General features: G+C 37.6%; 1 protein-coding gene across 1 annotated transcript in view; it reads left to right on the top strand.

The window, feature by feature from the left end:
* The window catches only part of LOC146475584 (uncharacterized), an 873,425-nt gene that overhangs the window by 756,145 nt on the left and 98,247 nt on the right, over positions 1–19,033 (top strand). The window contains exons 20-23 of the mRNA XM_085116063.1: positions 2,468–2,695; positions 3,866–3,992; positions 4,677–4,748; positions 13,091–13,162. Coding sequence (XP_084972189.1) covers positions 2,468–2,695; positions 3,866–3,992; positions 4,677–4,748; positions 13,091–13,162 — 499 coding nt within the window. The remainder of the gene's footprint in view (positions 1–2,467; positions 2,696–3,865; positions 3,993–4,676; positions 4,749–13,090; positions 13,163–19,033) is intronic.

Here is a 19,033-nt window from a genome sequence, read left to right as displayed (position 1 = left end):
TTTGCACCAAACAGCTTGGTTCATCTCCATCTATTTTGTTAAACGGGCCAGAGAAACCCAACATTCATTCACAAAAATCAATTCTTCGTCTCAATGAAGCGGCAGTTAAAGAATACTGCTTGAGGCATGTGCGGTTTATCGCCTTGAGCATCTGATAGGCAGACTGCGCGTCTCTTTTCATAGCTCGGACAATATGAAACAAAAACAAACAAACAAACAAACAATCAAAATGGACATTTTTCGGACGGTTCTTGTTTTTCTCTGATAATCACCTGAGTAATTATACAGTAGATATTGGTGAATATTCACCAATATCTTCTTCGTCTTCGGCGAGTAGTTGTTATTTATCCTGCAAATTTGCAAGTGATAATGGTTGAGGTCACACTGGAGAAAGTTAACCATGGTAAACTCAAGTTTACCATGGTTAACGGCACCGCAAGTGTGACCCCCAATTTTCAGTTTACCATGGTAAACCTAACTCTGGTAAGTTGCCCTGACAACAGTGGCAAGAACAAAGTTGACTTGACCCCAGATAAGAATCTAGTTACCAAAAAAAAAAGGTGGGTACATCTCTTGTCTATCTAAACCATGCATATTTTGTTGACAGTTTGTCATCTTTTTGGAAAAACGCAGTAATTACAATACATTTGTGGATTCATATTTTATAAACATGAAATTTATTTTCCCGCTCATTGGCGCGTGTGTTTGAGCGAACATGGATTTCAACAGCGCTAATTCTTCGTCCTTCACAACTTTTAAAATGAAGTCGAATGTTTCCCGTGTTACCCTGAAATGGTCTTTCCAAAGGGCTCGAAGGAGCCGGTTATCATACATTTCCTCAAGCCATCCCTGTGGTCGAGGGTAAACCCAGGCTTGCCTGCGCGCTCTTCTTTGCCTGTGTCTTTGCCGTCTACAAACCGCTGCACTTTCTTTGGTCCCGAGATCTAAATAGTTGTATGTAAGAAGGAAGCGAATTCTACATGCTCGTCTAAGCAGCAGAATTAAAAGCAAAATGGGAACAATTGAAAATACAACTCTCTCTTGTTGTTCCATAATTTTATTACACGCCAGCTCACAGATCAGTGACTTACAGCCGATATGAGCTCACGCGACATGTCAACATTTAGTGTACTCGTCACGTATAAGTTTACTGATCATGCGAAAGAGTGCACATGGAAAGCGTCAAATCTTTTTTGACAGCTTTACTATGGTAAATAGGTGGTTGCGCAATTTACCTTGGTAAAGCAATTTTTACCATGGTAAAGCCTCTAGTGTGACCTCAGCCAATGTCGACTTGAAATCGTAAAGTAGTGAGCTCCCCGATGGAAACGTCGAAACTCTGTGGGTTCTAATATACCCCGAAAATAGCGAGCCCCCAAAAATTAGCAAGCTCCCCTAAAATGTAGCGAGACCTATTTTCTGTAATGACGTTATACACATACCGAATGCCTTTATTGTTTTTCAACCCATAGTCAAAGGTTTGATGTACAATACTGATAAAATTCTTTGTTCATTGATAAATTGATCACGATAAGGCACTTTACAGCAAGGGAAAGCCTTAAAGTTCCCCTGGGACGAAAATTTCATTTTCCATCTTTTTGCATTTTCGTGTAGAATATAACCTTCTTACTCATGTTACCAAATTTCAATCCTTTACGGCGATTGGAAGTATTTTTTTTTTAGTTGAGCCAATGACGTCACTTCCTGTAATTTGAGCCTTAACTTCCGGAACAAGGCCAAGTAATGGCGGCCGTGAAATCTCGAATAAAAAGCTAAAAAAATAATACTTCCAATCGCCGTAAAGGATTGAAATTTGGTAACATGAGTAAGAAGGTCATATTCTACACGAAAATGCAAAAAGATTGAAAATGAAATTTTCGTCCCAGGGGCATTTTAAGCGATCATTCGTCCTTGATAGCACAATGTAAAAACTAAACTGGTATAATTACGAATTAACAACAGGAACAATTCTTCAAATTAAAATTGAAAACGCTATATATTTCAGTATAAAACGCATTGGTGTATCATGGAATAAAAGCACTGAGTTTAGCTTTCCTCCCCTGAGCCAGAGAAGAATTCAATTCTCTCTGCGTCGGATGATTCACGCATGCAGTAGTCCGGTAGACCAACGATGTTTATTTCACTGTCCCCTCTTCCAGAAACTCATGGGTAGCGCAATACTATATCTCGCAAATGAACATATAACTGCGTCTTTATTACTTAGGTATCACTGTTACATACCCTCTGTTTATTAAAGTGAACGCCATCTTCATACCATGGAATTCAACTATTTTTTTTTTTAATATTGTGTTGTTTATTTTTCATTTCGGAAAAGAGAGCTAGCGCTTGCTTCGTTTCATGTTTTTGTTCCCCGGAAATAACAACCCCCCAAACAGTTATGACCCCCAAAAAGAAAATAGCCTAAAAGGCTCCTAATTCAGAAAGTAACGAACTCAAACTATTTCAGATAAACCGAAGATAACGACTCCAGTGGTGCGAACAGTTCTAGGTCACATGTTTTGGTGTTCGGCTAAAGGAACTCATCCCATGAACATGTCGCTAATTCAGGATTCCACGCTATTGGGTGAAGGAACATATATTGTTGTTGCCCATGTCTCGAAGGAGGGAAACGTCACTTGTACGGCTACCAACCAAGCAGGAACAGATTCAATAACGTTTCCTGTTACTATAACAGGTTTGCCTTTTCTTTTGTTTTCCTTTGCCTTGATTTTTTTTTCCTTTGGTAACTTACCTTTAGATTTTCTTATGACTATTACATATTTAATTCACATTGCATTTTTAGACTACATTTTCACCTTCATTCTTTAAACAACAACATTCATATGATGATTCCTAGTTTCCTTAACCATATAACTCTTGAAAATCATTTAAATTTCTATTTCCTGACCATTTCAGCAAAATGGCTTGGACTTAGAACAATTAGATGTCCCTTGACACAAACATTGAGTTAAGTGAACATTCGCGTACCTCACCCACTGATGCTAACTTCTATCGTATGGAGAAATATTTTTTCGCCTTCATGACATTAAGGTGGTGAGTTGGCTGCTTACTCACGGGAAAGCACTCCACTAAGGGTGGTTTTCTAATCAAGGAAATACCTATGTGGGAAATTCAAAAGCTATTCATAAGGTATTTGCGGGGGAAAAGTAATATTATTAGTTATATTTCTAATTTTCATTAAAATGTTGTTGTTGTTTGTTATTCTAATAATCGTTAAAATCGCATTGCAACAGTTAAGTATTTTCCTTGAAAAACACATTAACAGTGATCAGTTTAATCGGCCACCAGGCCCTTAAGGTAGGGTTACAGAAAAATGTGTGTCTGCCTTGAGAGTATCGATTTCGTTCACTGATGGAAAGGACACGCTGTTAACCGCGGAGGAGACATTAATACCATTTATACAAATTTCAAACCGTCATTAGCTCTGCACTGAGTAAAATAGTAATGCCACTTGAAATCTGGAATTACGTCATGTCAGTTCCAAGCGGCAGCCCGCTTGAAAAAAACAAAAAAAAACAAACAGCTCTCATTTGTCCACCTTAGAAGACCTTACAAGAGCGTCTGAACTAGCCAAATGAAACTAATTCAAGTTCAGGGAGCTACATTTACAGTAAGTCAAAACAAATTGCTGCCACATGACGTTTTAGAAGAAGATATGATTAAAGTTGGCGGTTTTCCTTTCGATATTGGCAATGCTAGCAAAGTTTGAAACCAGAGGACGTCCTCCCATCCCGGTTAAAATAGAAGAAATTTTGTCATCGGCAATCCTGGATAAGAGCATCTAATCCAATTCTACATAGGTCGATCCCAGACGTTAACGTAAAGCTCACTTTTAATCTTTCAGATTGCGGGAATCAATGCTCTGCCCGTGAAAAGATAAGATACAACCGAGTTGAGAACGACTATACATGCATAAATACAACATTGACGGCTGACCTCCTGCAATGCCTTCCAACAACTGGCACAAAGCTGTACGATTCTCCTTTTCTTGTCGAATGACTTTCTCCTTACAGGATTTTAATAATTAAATTCTATTTAATAATAGGGCCTACTTTTAAGACTGCACATACGTTCTGCACATCTGGAGATACTCGAGTTTGCTATGGGTGCTACCTACTAATACAGGGATATTTTTGTGCGGTTTAAAACTATGCGGAGGAAGCAGAACTTAGCAAGTGCTCTCTGTATCCAACAAAAAAATTGGGGTAACCATGCTTCTTTCATAGATAAAAAAGCTTCAATTTTGAACAAAACGCCATACATTGCTTTGTATTCCTTTTTTCAAAATAATTGTCGCTTAATTATCTCACTAAAAGAAAAAAATGCTCGGTTACCCACAAATTTCTTTTCGGATTTCAATAGCCCTTGCTAAGATCTGCTTTTCCTGCATAGTCATAAACCGCGTAAAAATACTTCTTTATTAGTGGAAACCTTCCTGAAAATGAATCTTTCTTCAATTCCCCTGAGAGAACATTATAAGGTTATCAATAAATTTTAGGGCGAAAGGTTTTTTAATTCCAGCCTTGATTAACAAATTGCCTTTTTAAAAAATATCTTACTTTAATCTTCCATGGTGACTCCATTGACATAAAATGACTTTTTATAATTTTTGGAACCCCGTTTTATATGTACAATTTTGGCTTAATTTTGAACAGAATTTTACGCGAGACAGGGATCAAGGATTTACCCATGGGAACATTCCGTCATATGACAGGCCTGTATTATCTGTAAGTAGGTGGGAAAATGGGATCACATGAAATATATTGTAGCTGAGTTTAATCGTTTGTCTCACGATTGACTCACATAGATGTGGATCGCGACGTTTCGACCGCTATGGTTTTGACTGATTGCGTAACAGTATAATTGTATACTGTTACGCAATCAATCGACACCATTGAAAAGTTGATTGGCGGAAAAGTGCAAGCATCATTTTACAAATAAAACACTCATGAAGGGTCGAACCTACTAGTAGTATCAAGGCTGTAAATTCAAAAATGAAAATGTTTTTTTTTTTTATTTTCGTATTTATGAAAGGACCAATAATATCGGTGTTGGAATCAAAATTAGAGGGAGCATTAAACCGGAAGGGGCTCGACGTTGCTTGGCAAGAACTAAGATGGCTTTTACCCTTCTCTCAGCTTGAAGGTGAAAGCGTGCAAACCTTGAAGCCTTTAAGAAATGACTTCAAGGAAATCTGCTGAATCTGCTAAAGTTGCATTGACCAGGTCGGCCTTGCTGTAACCACATCGAGTCAATCTGATCTGTTTGAGATTGCACGATGTCACGCTACGCTATTGATCTCATCAATTTGCAACGACCGCCTATATCCGTTTGATTTAAGCAATCGTGCATGATACTCTATACGATTCAAAATTTTGCACCTTTTGATCCAAACCTGTACTAAACTGAGTTACACAAATAAACTTCACTTACATTGTGTGGTGTTTCATTCGATGGGAGTTAACGTTTGGAGTCAGCGCCGCTGATGCTCCAAACAAAAAAAGAGTGGAAAAGTAAGCGAGTATAAAGAAAACATGGGCGCTATTCCATGGGCTACCTTGTGTGCTTCCTATCAGTACAACATGTATACATAAAGTATCTGATGACAAAACAAAAACACATGCAGTCAATAGGTGTTATCAAGCGTTCAATATATACGGGTACTTATCCGGAGAAAAGTGTTCAGTCTTTTTTTGATCAACAAGTGTGTTGGCACCATTTTACTATTGTCTACCCTTATCATGTTATGCCATGATGTTTAAAAGCATAGCGGAGCAACGCCAATTGACGTCGCTTCCTTAAGATGTTGGTAAGGTGTATTTCGAGAGTCATGAAAAGTGAAATGAAAACCTTTGCCATCAAATGCGATGTAACAACTACCATGGCCTCCACATCACCTAATATGTATGGTGTTTACACCATTCGCTTGGATACATTAAGTTTTCATTAAAGCATTTGAACAGACGAAAATATATTAGCTTATAAAAAAATGTCCTTAACAGGCCACGCAACTATTTACGAATAATAATTGTGTTGAAAAATTGCAGTAAGTAAAACCCATAAACCACAAAAAAGCGACACTATAAGCAGTTTTTAATTAAAAGGGATTTGCTGAAGCAAAGACATGCAAAAATTACAGAGAGATTTAAGGCTCGACGTTTCGGAGTCATCTTGACTCCATTATCAAGAGAAAAAATCAGTTTGTGAACGTGGATATTTAAATAGGCTAGAGCTGAAAATTAACATATTAATAGATGGTTAAACAAATACTTTAGCGCGAATTGAATCAGTTTGCACGTTCAGTTCTGAAACGCCTATTTAAATATCCGCGTTCACAAACTGATTTTTTCTCTTGATAATGGAGTCAGTTGACTCCGAAACGTCGAGCCTTAAATCTCTCTGTAATTTTTGCATGTCTATAAGCAGTTGTATTTTTTTCGAAGATAATGGAGCATATTATGCCAGGACACAAGACAAAAACACTCTTTAAGAAGCGAGAGACGACGCTGCAAGAAACGGCGAAGGAAACCCTCCTAAGGTCCCTCCATCGCTACTTACACCTTTCAGTTTTCTCCGTTGCCACTCAAATATCACTCGATTCTACATTTCCGCATGATACATGTTATTAAGACTCCTGCAGAGGATATATGTAGATTCGACATCTTGAGAATTTCTGAGACCCATCTGGATTCTTCTGTTCCTGATAACTTTTTGCAAATAGACGGTCTCCAACTTATCCGACGTGACAGAACTAAATGTAAAGGAGGAGGTGTTGTGCTGAACATCTTACGGCTGTACACCGTAAAGATTTATTAGTCAGAGATATTGAGGCCATATGGATACAGGTGAAATTCCCTACCCACACTACTTTATTCTCAGTTGTTTACCGATCTGAACTCGAAACTCCGAACTTCTTTAAAAACTTTCACGGCGTTCTTGAGAAAGCCTGGTTGAAAACAGACAGTATTTTTGTCCTTGGTGACTTAAACTGCTGCATGTTAGAAGCCCAAAACAATCCTGGCTCCACCTTAATTACATCTAAAACAAAGAATTTGCTAAGGCTTTTTGAAGATTTTAATATGCAAAATGTTATTGCTGAACCAACCCGCGTAACTTATACCACAAAGCCACTGATTGATCTTATTGTTACCACCAAGGTGGATGTTGTGCGATGCACAGGAGTAACGCCACTAGGTATATCGGACCATTGCCTAGTGTATGCAACGCTTAAATTGGGCAGCAAAAGACCACCGCCGAAGATTATTCGCACCAGAACCTTTAAAAACTTTAATGCAGCGAATTTTAAGGCTGATATTGAAAAGATTCCTTTTCATATCTTGGAAATGTTTCATCACAAAGACGATGCGCTCTGGGGATGGGAACAATTGTTTAAAGATATATGCAATGCTCACGCCCCGTTTAAGGATGTGAAAGTGAGAAGTATGTCTGCTCCGTGGATTAACAACACAATTAGGCACAAAATGAATCGCAGATTTAAATTAATCGCAGATTTAAATTATTCAAAGAGGCAAATCGGACAAAGGATCCTGGCAAATGGGCTGCATACAAGAAACTAAGAAATGAAATCAAAGCCGATATAGGCAGAGCCAAGGCTAAGCATTTTAAAGATCTATTAGCTGATGTCAAAACCACTGCAGAGTATTGGAACCTGCTTTCAAAGGCGAATAACCCTAAATTAAGGAAAGCGATAGGTCCATCGAAAAGAGAGGACGGATCGCTCAAAGTTGATGACAAAGAAAAATCAAACCTAGTAAACAATTTCTTCTCTAACATCGGAGAGAAACTGGCAGTTTCCAGCCCCAATGTCTATCTCACCAGGCCACGTCAACTAAGATTGTTCCCTGTGTCACTAACATTGCGCTATCGCCTTTGGCCATTGAGTGAAAATTAGCTAATCTCAAAACAAATAAAGCGACTGGACCGGACGACATATCACAGAAAATAGTCAAGGAAGATGGAGATACATTGCTATCCCCGTTGATCATCCTTTACAATATAAGTTTGAAAGATGGTTAACGTCTTTAGCCAGTGGAAGACTGCGAGAGTCAATCCTGTTTTTAAAAAGGATGACGAGACTGAAATCGGAAATTATCGCCCCATATCTCGTCTCAGTGTTCCGAGCAAAATACTCGAAACCATTGTTGCTGATTCGATCATTCACCATGCGTTTATTGAAAATAGATTAATAACAGACAAACAATGGGCTTATAGGAGAGGATATTCTACAGAGCTGTTGCTAGCACATATGACAGAAATTTGGAGGAGAGCCGTTGATTCAAATAAAGTTGTTGGTATAGTGCTGGTAGATTTCCAGAAAGCGTTCGACTGTGTCTCCCATAATGTGCTATTACGTAAATTAGAAAATGACTTTGGAATTAATGGAATGCTACTCGACTGGCTACGCAGTTACCTTGACAATAGAAAACAATATACTGTCCTAAGTGGTATAGCATCAGATCTTAACACTGTTAAATCTGGTATACCGCAGGGTTCCGTTCTAGGAACCACTGCGACAACCTACATGTATGCTGATGATACTACCTTATATTGCATTGGCGATTCAATCGACGTAGTAATTTCTGAACTTAACAGAGCTTTGGAAGAGCTTCTATACTGGTGCAAAACAAACTCCTTTGTGCCTCATCCAAAGAAATGCGAAGCAATGATCCTCCATCGTGGAAGATTCACTGACCCATTGAAAGAGTTAACGTTGGCCCAGCACACCATCAAATGGGTTACACACTCTCGTCTATTGGGCGTATTGATAGATGATCAACTTAACTGGTTTACACATGTTAGTGTTGTTAAAAAAGGCTTTGTTGATAAGTCAAACCTGTTAAAACGTAGCAAATTTCTTCCAAAGAATATGTTATTAGACTTGTATTTTAGAGTTATTATGCCGTCGATTGTATATGGTATATCAGTATGGGGAGGCCTCACAAATAGGGAAGGTTTTAAGGCATTAGAAGCATTGCATTGTAGAGCTGCGAGAATTATCTTTGAGCTACCTTGGGAGATATCTAATGCAAATGTTATGAAAAAGGCTAATTGGTCCTCTTAACCTTTATGTATAAAATTAGCTTAGCTAAGCTTATGTATAAAATCCACAATAACCTGACTCCAGACGCTATGTCGGCTATTATTAAGAACAATGATAACATCAAGCGATATCAACTTAGGAAGAAACTGAAAATTGATGTCCCTCGTTTTAACACCAACTACATGAGGAACTCTGTAGCTCGTAGAGGAGCAATAGTTTGGAACACATTGCAATTGGTTCCTCAACTCAGTGAAGATATAGACAATGTTAAGAAATATGCGATTATGGCAAGACGGTCGAAGACTCTGCTACACCTAGATTTCGACTGTATCTCCCCTCAAACATTAACTAGAAGGGAGGAAGATTTTAAGTATAATTAGTGTTAATAATTAGTCGATACTAGAGTACCACCTTGTACTTTAGAATTTTAAGCCTTTATCGTTTTAGACTTATATGAAGTAAGCAGCTATATTTCAGTTGGTGTATATCCTATTTATTTTCTAATTCATTAGTTAACTTATTTAATTATTTAGACACGACCCCACAAGCGAAGCGTCGCTTTAATACTTATCGTGTATAAATAAAGATTATTGATTGATTGATTGATTGATTGATTGATTACCTCTTTATAAAAATGATGCTATGTAAAGGGTAATATAATCAAAGGTAAGCACACGAAAACCGAAAGTTGAGTTATCCTCACCGAAGCTTCTTATTTAATATTTTTTCTCGATCTCTTAAATGAAACGTAGATCGGCGGCTGTTACAAATTTATCAAATAGCGTAGCTTGACTTCGTGCGGAAAAATTTTGCTTTAAGCAAAGCCGAGCTGGTCGAAGTTTGGGAGATTGAGCATATTTCCTTGAAGTCCTCCAAAACGAAACTGCTAAAGGTTATTTGGACAAAGATCCCTGTGTACAGTTTATTCATAAATATTTACGTATCTTACAACAATAAAAATACGATGTTAATTTTTGATACTTCTTCTTATAAATTTGACCATTTATAGATGTTGAGTAGCTCTTGCCAACTATCGATGTAACTTTCTTTAAGTTCTAAAAAACTAAAATCGAAATAAATATAATGTTATTTTGATCTAGATCACAGGTCAGAAAAAAAGTAAAACTTGAAATTTGACTTTAGAGTTTATTTTTCTGAAAATTGAAAATTAAAAGGCAACATTTGTGTCTTTTTAAGGACAACTTTTGATTTTCATCCAAATTGAATGAAATGAAGGTTTATGGACCGGACAGCGCACTTCTGGTAGCAATCAACGTTATCACCATAAAGGACGCCAAGGCCTACTCTGGGAACTTAAGTTGCCTTAAATCCTCGGGAGGGGGGGCGGGACTCAACTATAAAATTGATGGGGGTGATCGTCGTACTTTTTAGGGGTTCATATTTGTGGTTTGGTACCCTAGCGTGTCAAAATCTAAAATTACTTCCGTCAGAGGCATGGTGATACCTTTTAGAGTAATGAGCTGAAAAACATGACAGGAAGAAAATGTCAATCAACTAGTTTGGTACCTTTTAGGGGTAACAAACTGTTCAGGTCATGCCCACAAAACAGAATTCTGGTACCTATTAGGGATTCTTTGCAAAATTTCCGACGATCACCCCCGTCACTTTTATATGGGAGTCCCCCCCCCCCCCCTTCCCCTCTGCCGGGCTTTTAAAGATCGCTTAGGTCAGAAAAAGCTCAAATTGCCCCTAGAGGATAAAATTCCTAATTTCAATGAGAAAAAAATATATATATTTTCCATAATAGTGTATTTACTAGGTTACTGATCTCTGACAGTGACTTAATCAGCAGGTAGCCTCAACATTGCATAGTACCGTCAACCATGCCCTATACATATGTGAGGGGTTGGAAGGTTACTCTTTTCTAAAAGTAAAAGACCTGCTTGTTACACATTTTAACACAAACCCAAAGTAAATGGTAAAAGACAATTATTTCGCTGGCATGGCTCCAATTCTCTTGCACCCCAAGAAGCCTTCTTAGCAGGTTGTTAACACATGTGTTTGAAATCAGGTATAAATTAAACGATGGATTCAAACTGTGCTGAGGCTTATGTCATGTACGGTTATTGAGGGTAGAAAGGAAAACATCAACAGATTTGGGCAAATCTTTTCCTACATGAACTTTTTATTAGAATATTTTGGAGAACACACATAAATAAAATGAGCTTTTATTCTCTAATAGAACGACAAATTTTTTTCTAACTAGGTCCTTAAAAAAATCTCAAAAGTCATTGTCTCGTATCAAGAATTGATAAAATTAAGCTTAAGTGCACACTGTATTGAGGTTAAAATGATCCACTATCAGTCACTTACCGATTGGAAAACTGATCAGGTGCCATCGAACAGTACATAAATGTAAGAAAGGATAACTTCTGAATATTGACGTGCCAAATCCATTCGCGATGGGTGTCTATTTCATAACAACATTTGACTGAGTATTTGTAAACAAGCGGAAAAGCTGAAATGTGCCAGGCTTTTGGGCCGTCTGATGCTCGTTCTGATTTCATACATACATTGAATTCAGTTTCTTGCTGCAATACTTCATTGCCAAAACGTTTCCTGTAATTAACCATTAAGTAGAAAATGAAATTTTACGAACATCGTTTCCACTGCGACTGGAAATAATTTCAAAAAACCCTTTTAAAGCCCGGGATTAATATAAAACCATGAAAATTCGCAAGTCACACGAGTGTGCAAAGTAGCCTGGGCACTGGGTACAACTAGAGATGAAGAAAATTCATGCTTAGACGATCGTTCTTCAGATAAATGAAAATGGCAGCTACCTTGAATGCATGCTTTCATTCAAGTTTGTTAATGTGTACATTTTGGTGAATTTATAATACTTGGACGAGGATAAGCCTGTCAAAGCGATAGATTTAAAGGACGCTGTCTTTATGATTGCTTAAGGCTGGGATAACGTAACCCAAAATACAATCAAGAACTGTTAGAGAAAAGCGGGATCTCCAAACGAAGTGACTGAGAGCCGACACGCGACCCACTTGAGTCAGACAAGGAGGTTCAAGAAACAGCAGAAGAATCTAGTCTGTGGGGCAGGCTTGTCCGGCAATACCCCTCATTGACGAATGTACCATTCAACCAGTTTCGAGGCTATATGAGGAGGCTGTTATCGAAAAGCAGCTAACGGAAAAGGATGTGATAAGTGAAGCTTTAGAGGCAGTTCAGCCGGAAGATTCTGAGGCTAGCCATGATGACCAAGAATCAGACACTGACATTGATGAAATATGGGTAATATAAAATCCGAGGCCTCTTACCCCTGCAGTCAAGCAGTCAAGGCACTGAGAGACTTTGTGATGTCCTTTGAAGAGATAGGGGCAAGGGAGGGAGAGTTTCTTTGTTCCCTTTCTATCATGAAGGATGCCTTTTTAAAGTTAGAAGTCAAAGAAAAGCGGCAAGCTAAAATTCAAAGTACTTTCGGAAATAACCTATGAACAGTGAACACTATAGTATATAAACATGGAACGGTACGTCGGATGGCTAAATTTGAGTTGTTTTTTTTTTATACGTTAAAGAGTATGTACATACAACCTCAGAACTTATATGCACTGCACATACTGTGGAAGGATGTTATGTTGTGTTTCGGTTGTTGCATTTGCGATTCATTTGCTCAGTGCAATTAAATAAAATACATACAGTTCAGGTATCAGGCTGCGGAAACTTATTAATGTTATTGACTGCACTTTAAAAAATTAATTGTTAACCATATCCTGATACAATGATATATTTAGTTACTTTTCTGCCAAATCGTTAAATCGGGAGTTCGTTTGCAACGACATCCCGATTTAACGTAATGATCTTGCTGTACCTTTGCCATATCGTAAAATCGGGGTTCAAAGTATAACTTACATATTAAATATAGATCTTGGATAATTAGGTGAAACTGACTTTTTGAGACTTATATTATGATGTACTGTTTGATGATTTCAGGACTAAAGCTGTACATTTAAGTGACCCGATCTTTTTCCATAGGGATTTGTCAGGGAACAAAATTCAAACACTGTCTCCGGAGATATTTTCAAGTCTGACGTCATTGTATACCCTGTAAGCTGTTGGATATAATTTTTTTTGTAATCGCAACACTAGAAACGATTTTTACAGCCACCTTAGTTGAAAGAAACATAGCAGACACGTTTGGGTGGTACCATAGAAAAGCGTGCGATCGGCAATGAGAAAAGTATAATGATTTGCAGAGAAAGCTTGGTCCATGGGTAAGACGGTAAACTAATCAGTGGTCATACTGTAATGGTATATTTTATTTAATCATACTGTGTTTGTGAGGCTGATGTGTTTCGGCAACACTCTTGTTTCAGATTATGGTAATTCCTGTACATTAATAAGTTGTCTCTCGTATATTAATTGATATTTAGGTTAATAACTTGAAGAAATTTGCAAGAAAACCTATTGTAGCCTCTATTTCAGAGAAAATTTGTTTTTATCAAGACCGGAGAATACGGCGGTGGGAGGGAGAAAGGGGGGCAGGGTGGAGGTTAAATTTTCCTGTTATTCGTTTTATCTCACTTTGACTAGTAAGATCCCAGCAATTTTATTGTCAACGTTTATTTGAAAAAAAAAAAAAAAATTTTTTTCCCGATATTCAACGGTTTTGAAAAATCGTGGAACTGATTACGGATCGTGCATGGCTGCCTTTAAGAGAACATACCAGAAGTTTAACGTCGATTCTTATCATGAGCTCACTTAGTGAAAAGACTGTTTACAATGTCTTCTTTTTTGTGTGATTGATTTTAATAGCGAGCACAACCTGGAAGCCCTTGTAAGGTTTTATAGCGTGGAGGAGAAGGGGTTAACCGTCTTTCTCCCCCACCCCCTCCACTCCCTGCCGGCTGCTCGGTAATTTTGGCACTCACACCATATTGCGCTCGCCATTTTAAACCAAGCTGCCGTCATTTCGATCAGAGAATACGAACTAGACTTTCACATTTGGGGGGCAGGAGTTTAAAAACAGTCCATTTGGTGCCGTCAAAGAAATTATTTCGACGTGTTTTTCCCTCAACGTTTAAGTGTCATATGCTTAATATTAACTTGTTTATAGCAGCTGGTGTAATAACCTCTCCCGCAATCTGTTTGGGTATACAAGAAAGAAAGAAAGAAAGAAAGAAAGGAAGAAAGAAAGAAAGAAAGAAAGAAAGAAAGAAAAAAAGAAAGAAAGAAAGAAAGAAAGCACCGTTTCACATTGTCAATACAATGGGATAGATTCACTAGCAACCTTTGTAACCTTTGCAACCTTTCTGTAATTTTTTCCTTTATGTTCTCGTGCTCGTCTTGTCACGCCTCGACTAGCTTTGTGGCTATTTACGGGACAAGCCCCTTATGGTGAATCTTAATTTAATTTATAAATAAATTGTTGTTGTTGTTGTTGTTGTTGTGGCATCATTGGTGTCAAAATGAGGGTTCCTTGAAAAAGGCTTCTCCTAGCTGATTTAAAATCAGCGGGTAAAAGGAAAAACACATGTTTGTGGTTGGTTGGGGGAGGGGGGGGGGGGGAAGGGTTGTAAAAACAAAAGAAAAATTGTTAAATATAAAATAGTTAGAGGTTAAAGATAAATTGAAAGGGTGATTACTGTACTGGTGTAATAACCTCTCCCGCAATCTGTTTGTGTATAAAAGAAAGAAAGAAAGAAAGAAAGAAAGAAAGAAAGAAAGAAAGAAAGAAAGAAAGAAAGAAAGAAAGAAAACACCGTTTTACATTGACAATATCATCGGATAGATTCACAAGCAACCCTCCGTGGCATTATTGGTGTCAAAATGAGGGTTCCCTGATAAAGGGTCTCCTAGATGATTGAAAATCAGCGGGTTTAAGGGAAAAAAATGTGTGTGGTTGTTTTTCTTTTTTTTTGGGGGGGGGGGGGGGGGAAGGGTTGTAAGAACAAAAGAAAAATTGTTAAATATAAAATAGATAGAGGTTAAAGATAAGTTGAGAGGGTGATTACTGTAAAGCAGTATTCTGGCCAGCTCAATAAAGGTTAACAAACTAAATCAAATATCTATGGATGACCAGAAAAATGATGTTAAGCCAAAAGAACCATTATATGATTATAAATGATACGATAAAAATGTTAAAAATCACTTAAAAGTTAATAGCCAGTGATTAACCCTTAAAAGGGTTTCAGTTTAGAACATGAGGTTTTTAAATTTAAAAGGAGTAAGTAAAAAAAAGTTAAAATAAAGAGGAGTGAACTACCCCAGCTATAGAGTGTAAGACAACGACCCCAAGAATCATAGACGCTGCGAGTAATTAGGGGCGAGACGCAACTGAGCAAGGGAGTTTCTAGTTCAGCGCTAGACCTTCACCCGACTCTCCCTTCACGAGGCTTGAAATACAAGAAAAAAAGAAAAAAAAAAAAGATTTTGGTCAGAAAGACTCCAGTTGAGAAAACAAGGGAAAGAGAAGAAGCAACTGTAGTCAAAATAATGCTTTTCATTGCGTAGTTACGTGGACAATAGTCATAGGGAATTGAATTCTGAATGCTGACTGTCGATCGATTTCTTGAGAGCGGTGTCGGTCGGTATTGACAATAGAATAGGGATAGCCGCGTGTTTTGAAGAGTTGACGTATTTCCTCATTTCCTCTTATTTGTTTGGGTAAAATTAGATTAATCACTATATAAACGTCGAAGTTTAAGTATATGACAATGCCCGATAGAATTTTTCACTTGCAAAGGGTGAGAAGATGAAATAACGAAAATACTGTAGGTTTGTAGTTTAATCCTAGCCTTTACATCTTTCCTGCTTCAAACTGGGATTCAGCTGTGCAGTCTTTTTTCAACAGTATTTTCTGTCTTCATCTCCTCACTGAGGAAAAAAACTGTTTTGATACACAGCGAATCTGTCGTTTTACAATTAGTTATTTAGTTAGTTTGTAAGTTAGTTAGTTATTTAATTTAGTTAGTGAGTTAGTTTGTTAGTTAGCTAGTTAATTAATTATTAATTAATTAATTCCCAATATGTCTCCTGGTAATTTATGGCAGTAACAAATGTCTTTCACCATTGTCTGACTTTGGCCAGCCTCTCAATAGTGACCAAGCTGTGGTTCATGGCCTTAAGATCTCCCTCAGCAGTTCGCTACTATGCATTCTTGTGCCTGTCACTCGTGCGTCTGCCATGAGGTTTCCAATGAAGTGATGCTTTATTATGTTATGTTAATTATCACGTAACAAAGAGACAATGATATTATTATTGTGTCATAGTGTAATGTCGAGGGTTGTTAGAAGCGTGAAGCTCTTCCTACGAAGTTTGACAATAAACATTTTTTTTTATTTCACGTGAGCCTGTCACAGATTACAAAACTAAGCAAGATGATTGAGCAGTAGGGACTATTAACTAACATTCAAACTTTGTAAATTGCAGATATTTACAGAATAACCAGCTGCAGAATTTACCAGAGGGTATTTTCTCTTCGCTCTTTTCCCTTCAAGACCTGTAAGTACCACGCAGAGGAATGTTTTATTTGGCTCTTTGTCAATGCAAATGCGTTCTTGTACCATATACTCAGTGCATTCTCAGCATTCCAGGTGGATGTCCTGGGAGGAGTGGGGGACTGAAACGGACACTTTAAGAACTGTGCTTTACCGTGGTTATAATCAAGTTGTATGATATTTGTTTATTAGAGGAAGTGGGAAACTTTCTTGTTTGCAATTTTAAGACCATAAACTGTTTCTCGTGGCCATATACTGCTTTGATTCCTCGTACCCAGATCAAGTGTGACACTCCAGTTTCCCCCTTTGATTATTGAGATAAAATTAAGAGTCCTCATTGTGGTCATTGTACCAATTTTTTTAAGGTCACCCTTCGTGATCTGAAATTGGTTTATAAACCAATGGTGAGTGACCACTGATAAGAGTGAGCAAGAGAGGATCCTCTCTTGGAGTGAGTGACCAGTGATAAGTTATCGCGAGTTGATTAAGTTAAACGTGCTTCAAACATCAACTCCAGAACTGCATATGTGTTACCTAGTGTTATTGCTAAATGCTTTATGCCTCACCATGAATTTTAGGTGATTCGACTGGATTGCATTGTACATTCTTTCTTCGCATAAATTTTTGCGTCATGAACGCGCGGGTGGAGCGCGAGCACACGCTAAAAACATGATGTGTTTCTGGAAGCTAAGCCTATCAAATTACTAAATTATTAAATTTTCCGGCCTAAACGAACACCATGAGCTGTTTTTTTTTTATCTTGGTTTTTTTACTTAGCTATTATCCTATTTATATTTTAAAGTTTTTTTAGAAACAAAAATTGACGACAGAAAAATGGGTCATTCTCGGAAATACGAGCTTTCCCACCATTTGGGGACTTAAGATAGTGATACAGAGAACGCGATTGCAAGAAACGTTTTAGGTCAATACTGATTAATAGTGTGCTGAATGTTATCTTTAATTGCTGCTTATGCTTCATACATTCTATGAATAACATTTTTCTTAAGTCTATTTCATATAAACTAAATTCGATTTTGAGACGGCAATACGCGGAGTCGCGAAGCGACGGAGCCCAAAACGGAATATATTTTCTCCCAACGCCGTCAATATAAAGTCGTATTGCCGTCTCAAAATCGAATTTAGTTTTTTGTTGGGATACTGACATTTTGTTGGAGAGAGTAAACGGATAAAGTACAAATCTTGCGCTGATTGAAAGAGAAATTCTTACTACAGTTAAACTGTAGCCATGGTAATATCCGTGCGCGAAATTTTTTTCTTGGGCGGGTTATTTGAATTTTTGGCTTTAATTATTACGTCACTCAAAGAAAATGCAAAAATTTACAGTCCATAAAGTACCTACCATTGATGAAATAGACCAGCTAGTAGGTTTGAACATTTTACCAGCAAATTTTATTGAAAATTTGTTACCGCCGAGATATAAACAACAAAAAAAGGGTGGTGAATAAACCTTACAACCAAAAGAAAGAATAAAAAGAGCAACCATACTAGTACCCAAAAACGAAAACAGAGCATTGTTATCCTAGCTTAGATGCCGTGGAGATATAGAAATTTCAAAGAGACCAAGCGGCAAAGAATACTGTAAAAATTACCGAGTCTGCCGTTCGGCGCCACGACGAGAAGATCAAATTGGCAGACCTGAGCCATAAAAGAGAACGCAGCAGAGCTCTTGGAGCAATTTTTTCTAATGATAAGAGACATGAGAAAAGAAACAAATCCTTTTGCTTTGAAAATGCCATAATTCATTGGAATTTAAGATCATTGTTATTTACCGTGGCCGCCTTCACACTCAAGAAAGTCTTTTAAGTAAATTTCTCTTCATCGAATTTTCGCTTACCTTCAAGAAAAAAAGTTGTATCCGCTGTATCATGGTACATGTTCACCACAAAAAAAAAAAAAATATTATAAGTGGTTCTTGAACAGTGTCAGAAGCTTTGTAAACTCAAATGAAAAGAAATAAACAACACCATCCAACGTGGCATGTTCAGTCACAGAAGTAAAATTTTGATCTTTGCGCGCCGAACCCATTTAGTGCCGTTTAGAAACCGTCATTTTGAGACGACAATATCGCAAAATAACGTCGTCTCAGCGCAATTGGAAGATCCCCCAGGATCGCGATAATCGAAATTACTTCTGTTACCACACGACCTTGCAAGAAATGATCAAACAGAGTCATTTTTAAATGCAAATACTGGAATCAAATATTAATTTCATTTCAAGGTAAGCACCTTAGCGGTAGAATAGATCACTGGGCAAGAGCTGCAGCGCAAGGTTTAGTCCCGAAAAACGGAACGAAAACAAAATAAAGAAGCTAAAGATTTTCTCAACACTTCGATATGTACGCACGATTCTCACAACTGCTGAAAAAGTCCTCGTTTTGCAGTGGTTTTTGTAGCGTTCGTCCATTTTCTTCGACACAGCCTTGATAGTTTTACTTTCGTTTTGTATTTCTGGGTGTAAG

Source organism: Pavona decussata, unplaced genomic scaffold (assembly GCF_977016875.1).
Source record: "Pavona decussata unplaced genomic scaffold, jaPavDecu1.1 SCAFFOLD_84, whole genome shotgun sequence".
Lineage (NCBI taxonomy): Eukaryota > Metazoa > Cnidaria > Anthozoa > Scleractinia > Agariciidae > Pavona > Pavona decussata.
The sequence above is the reverse complement of the archived record's forward strand: the minus strand, read 5'-3'. Positions and strand labels throughout refer to the sequence as shown.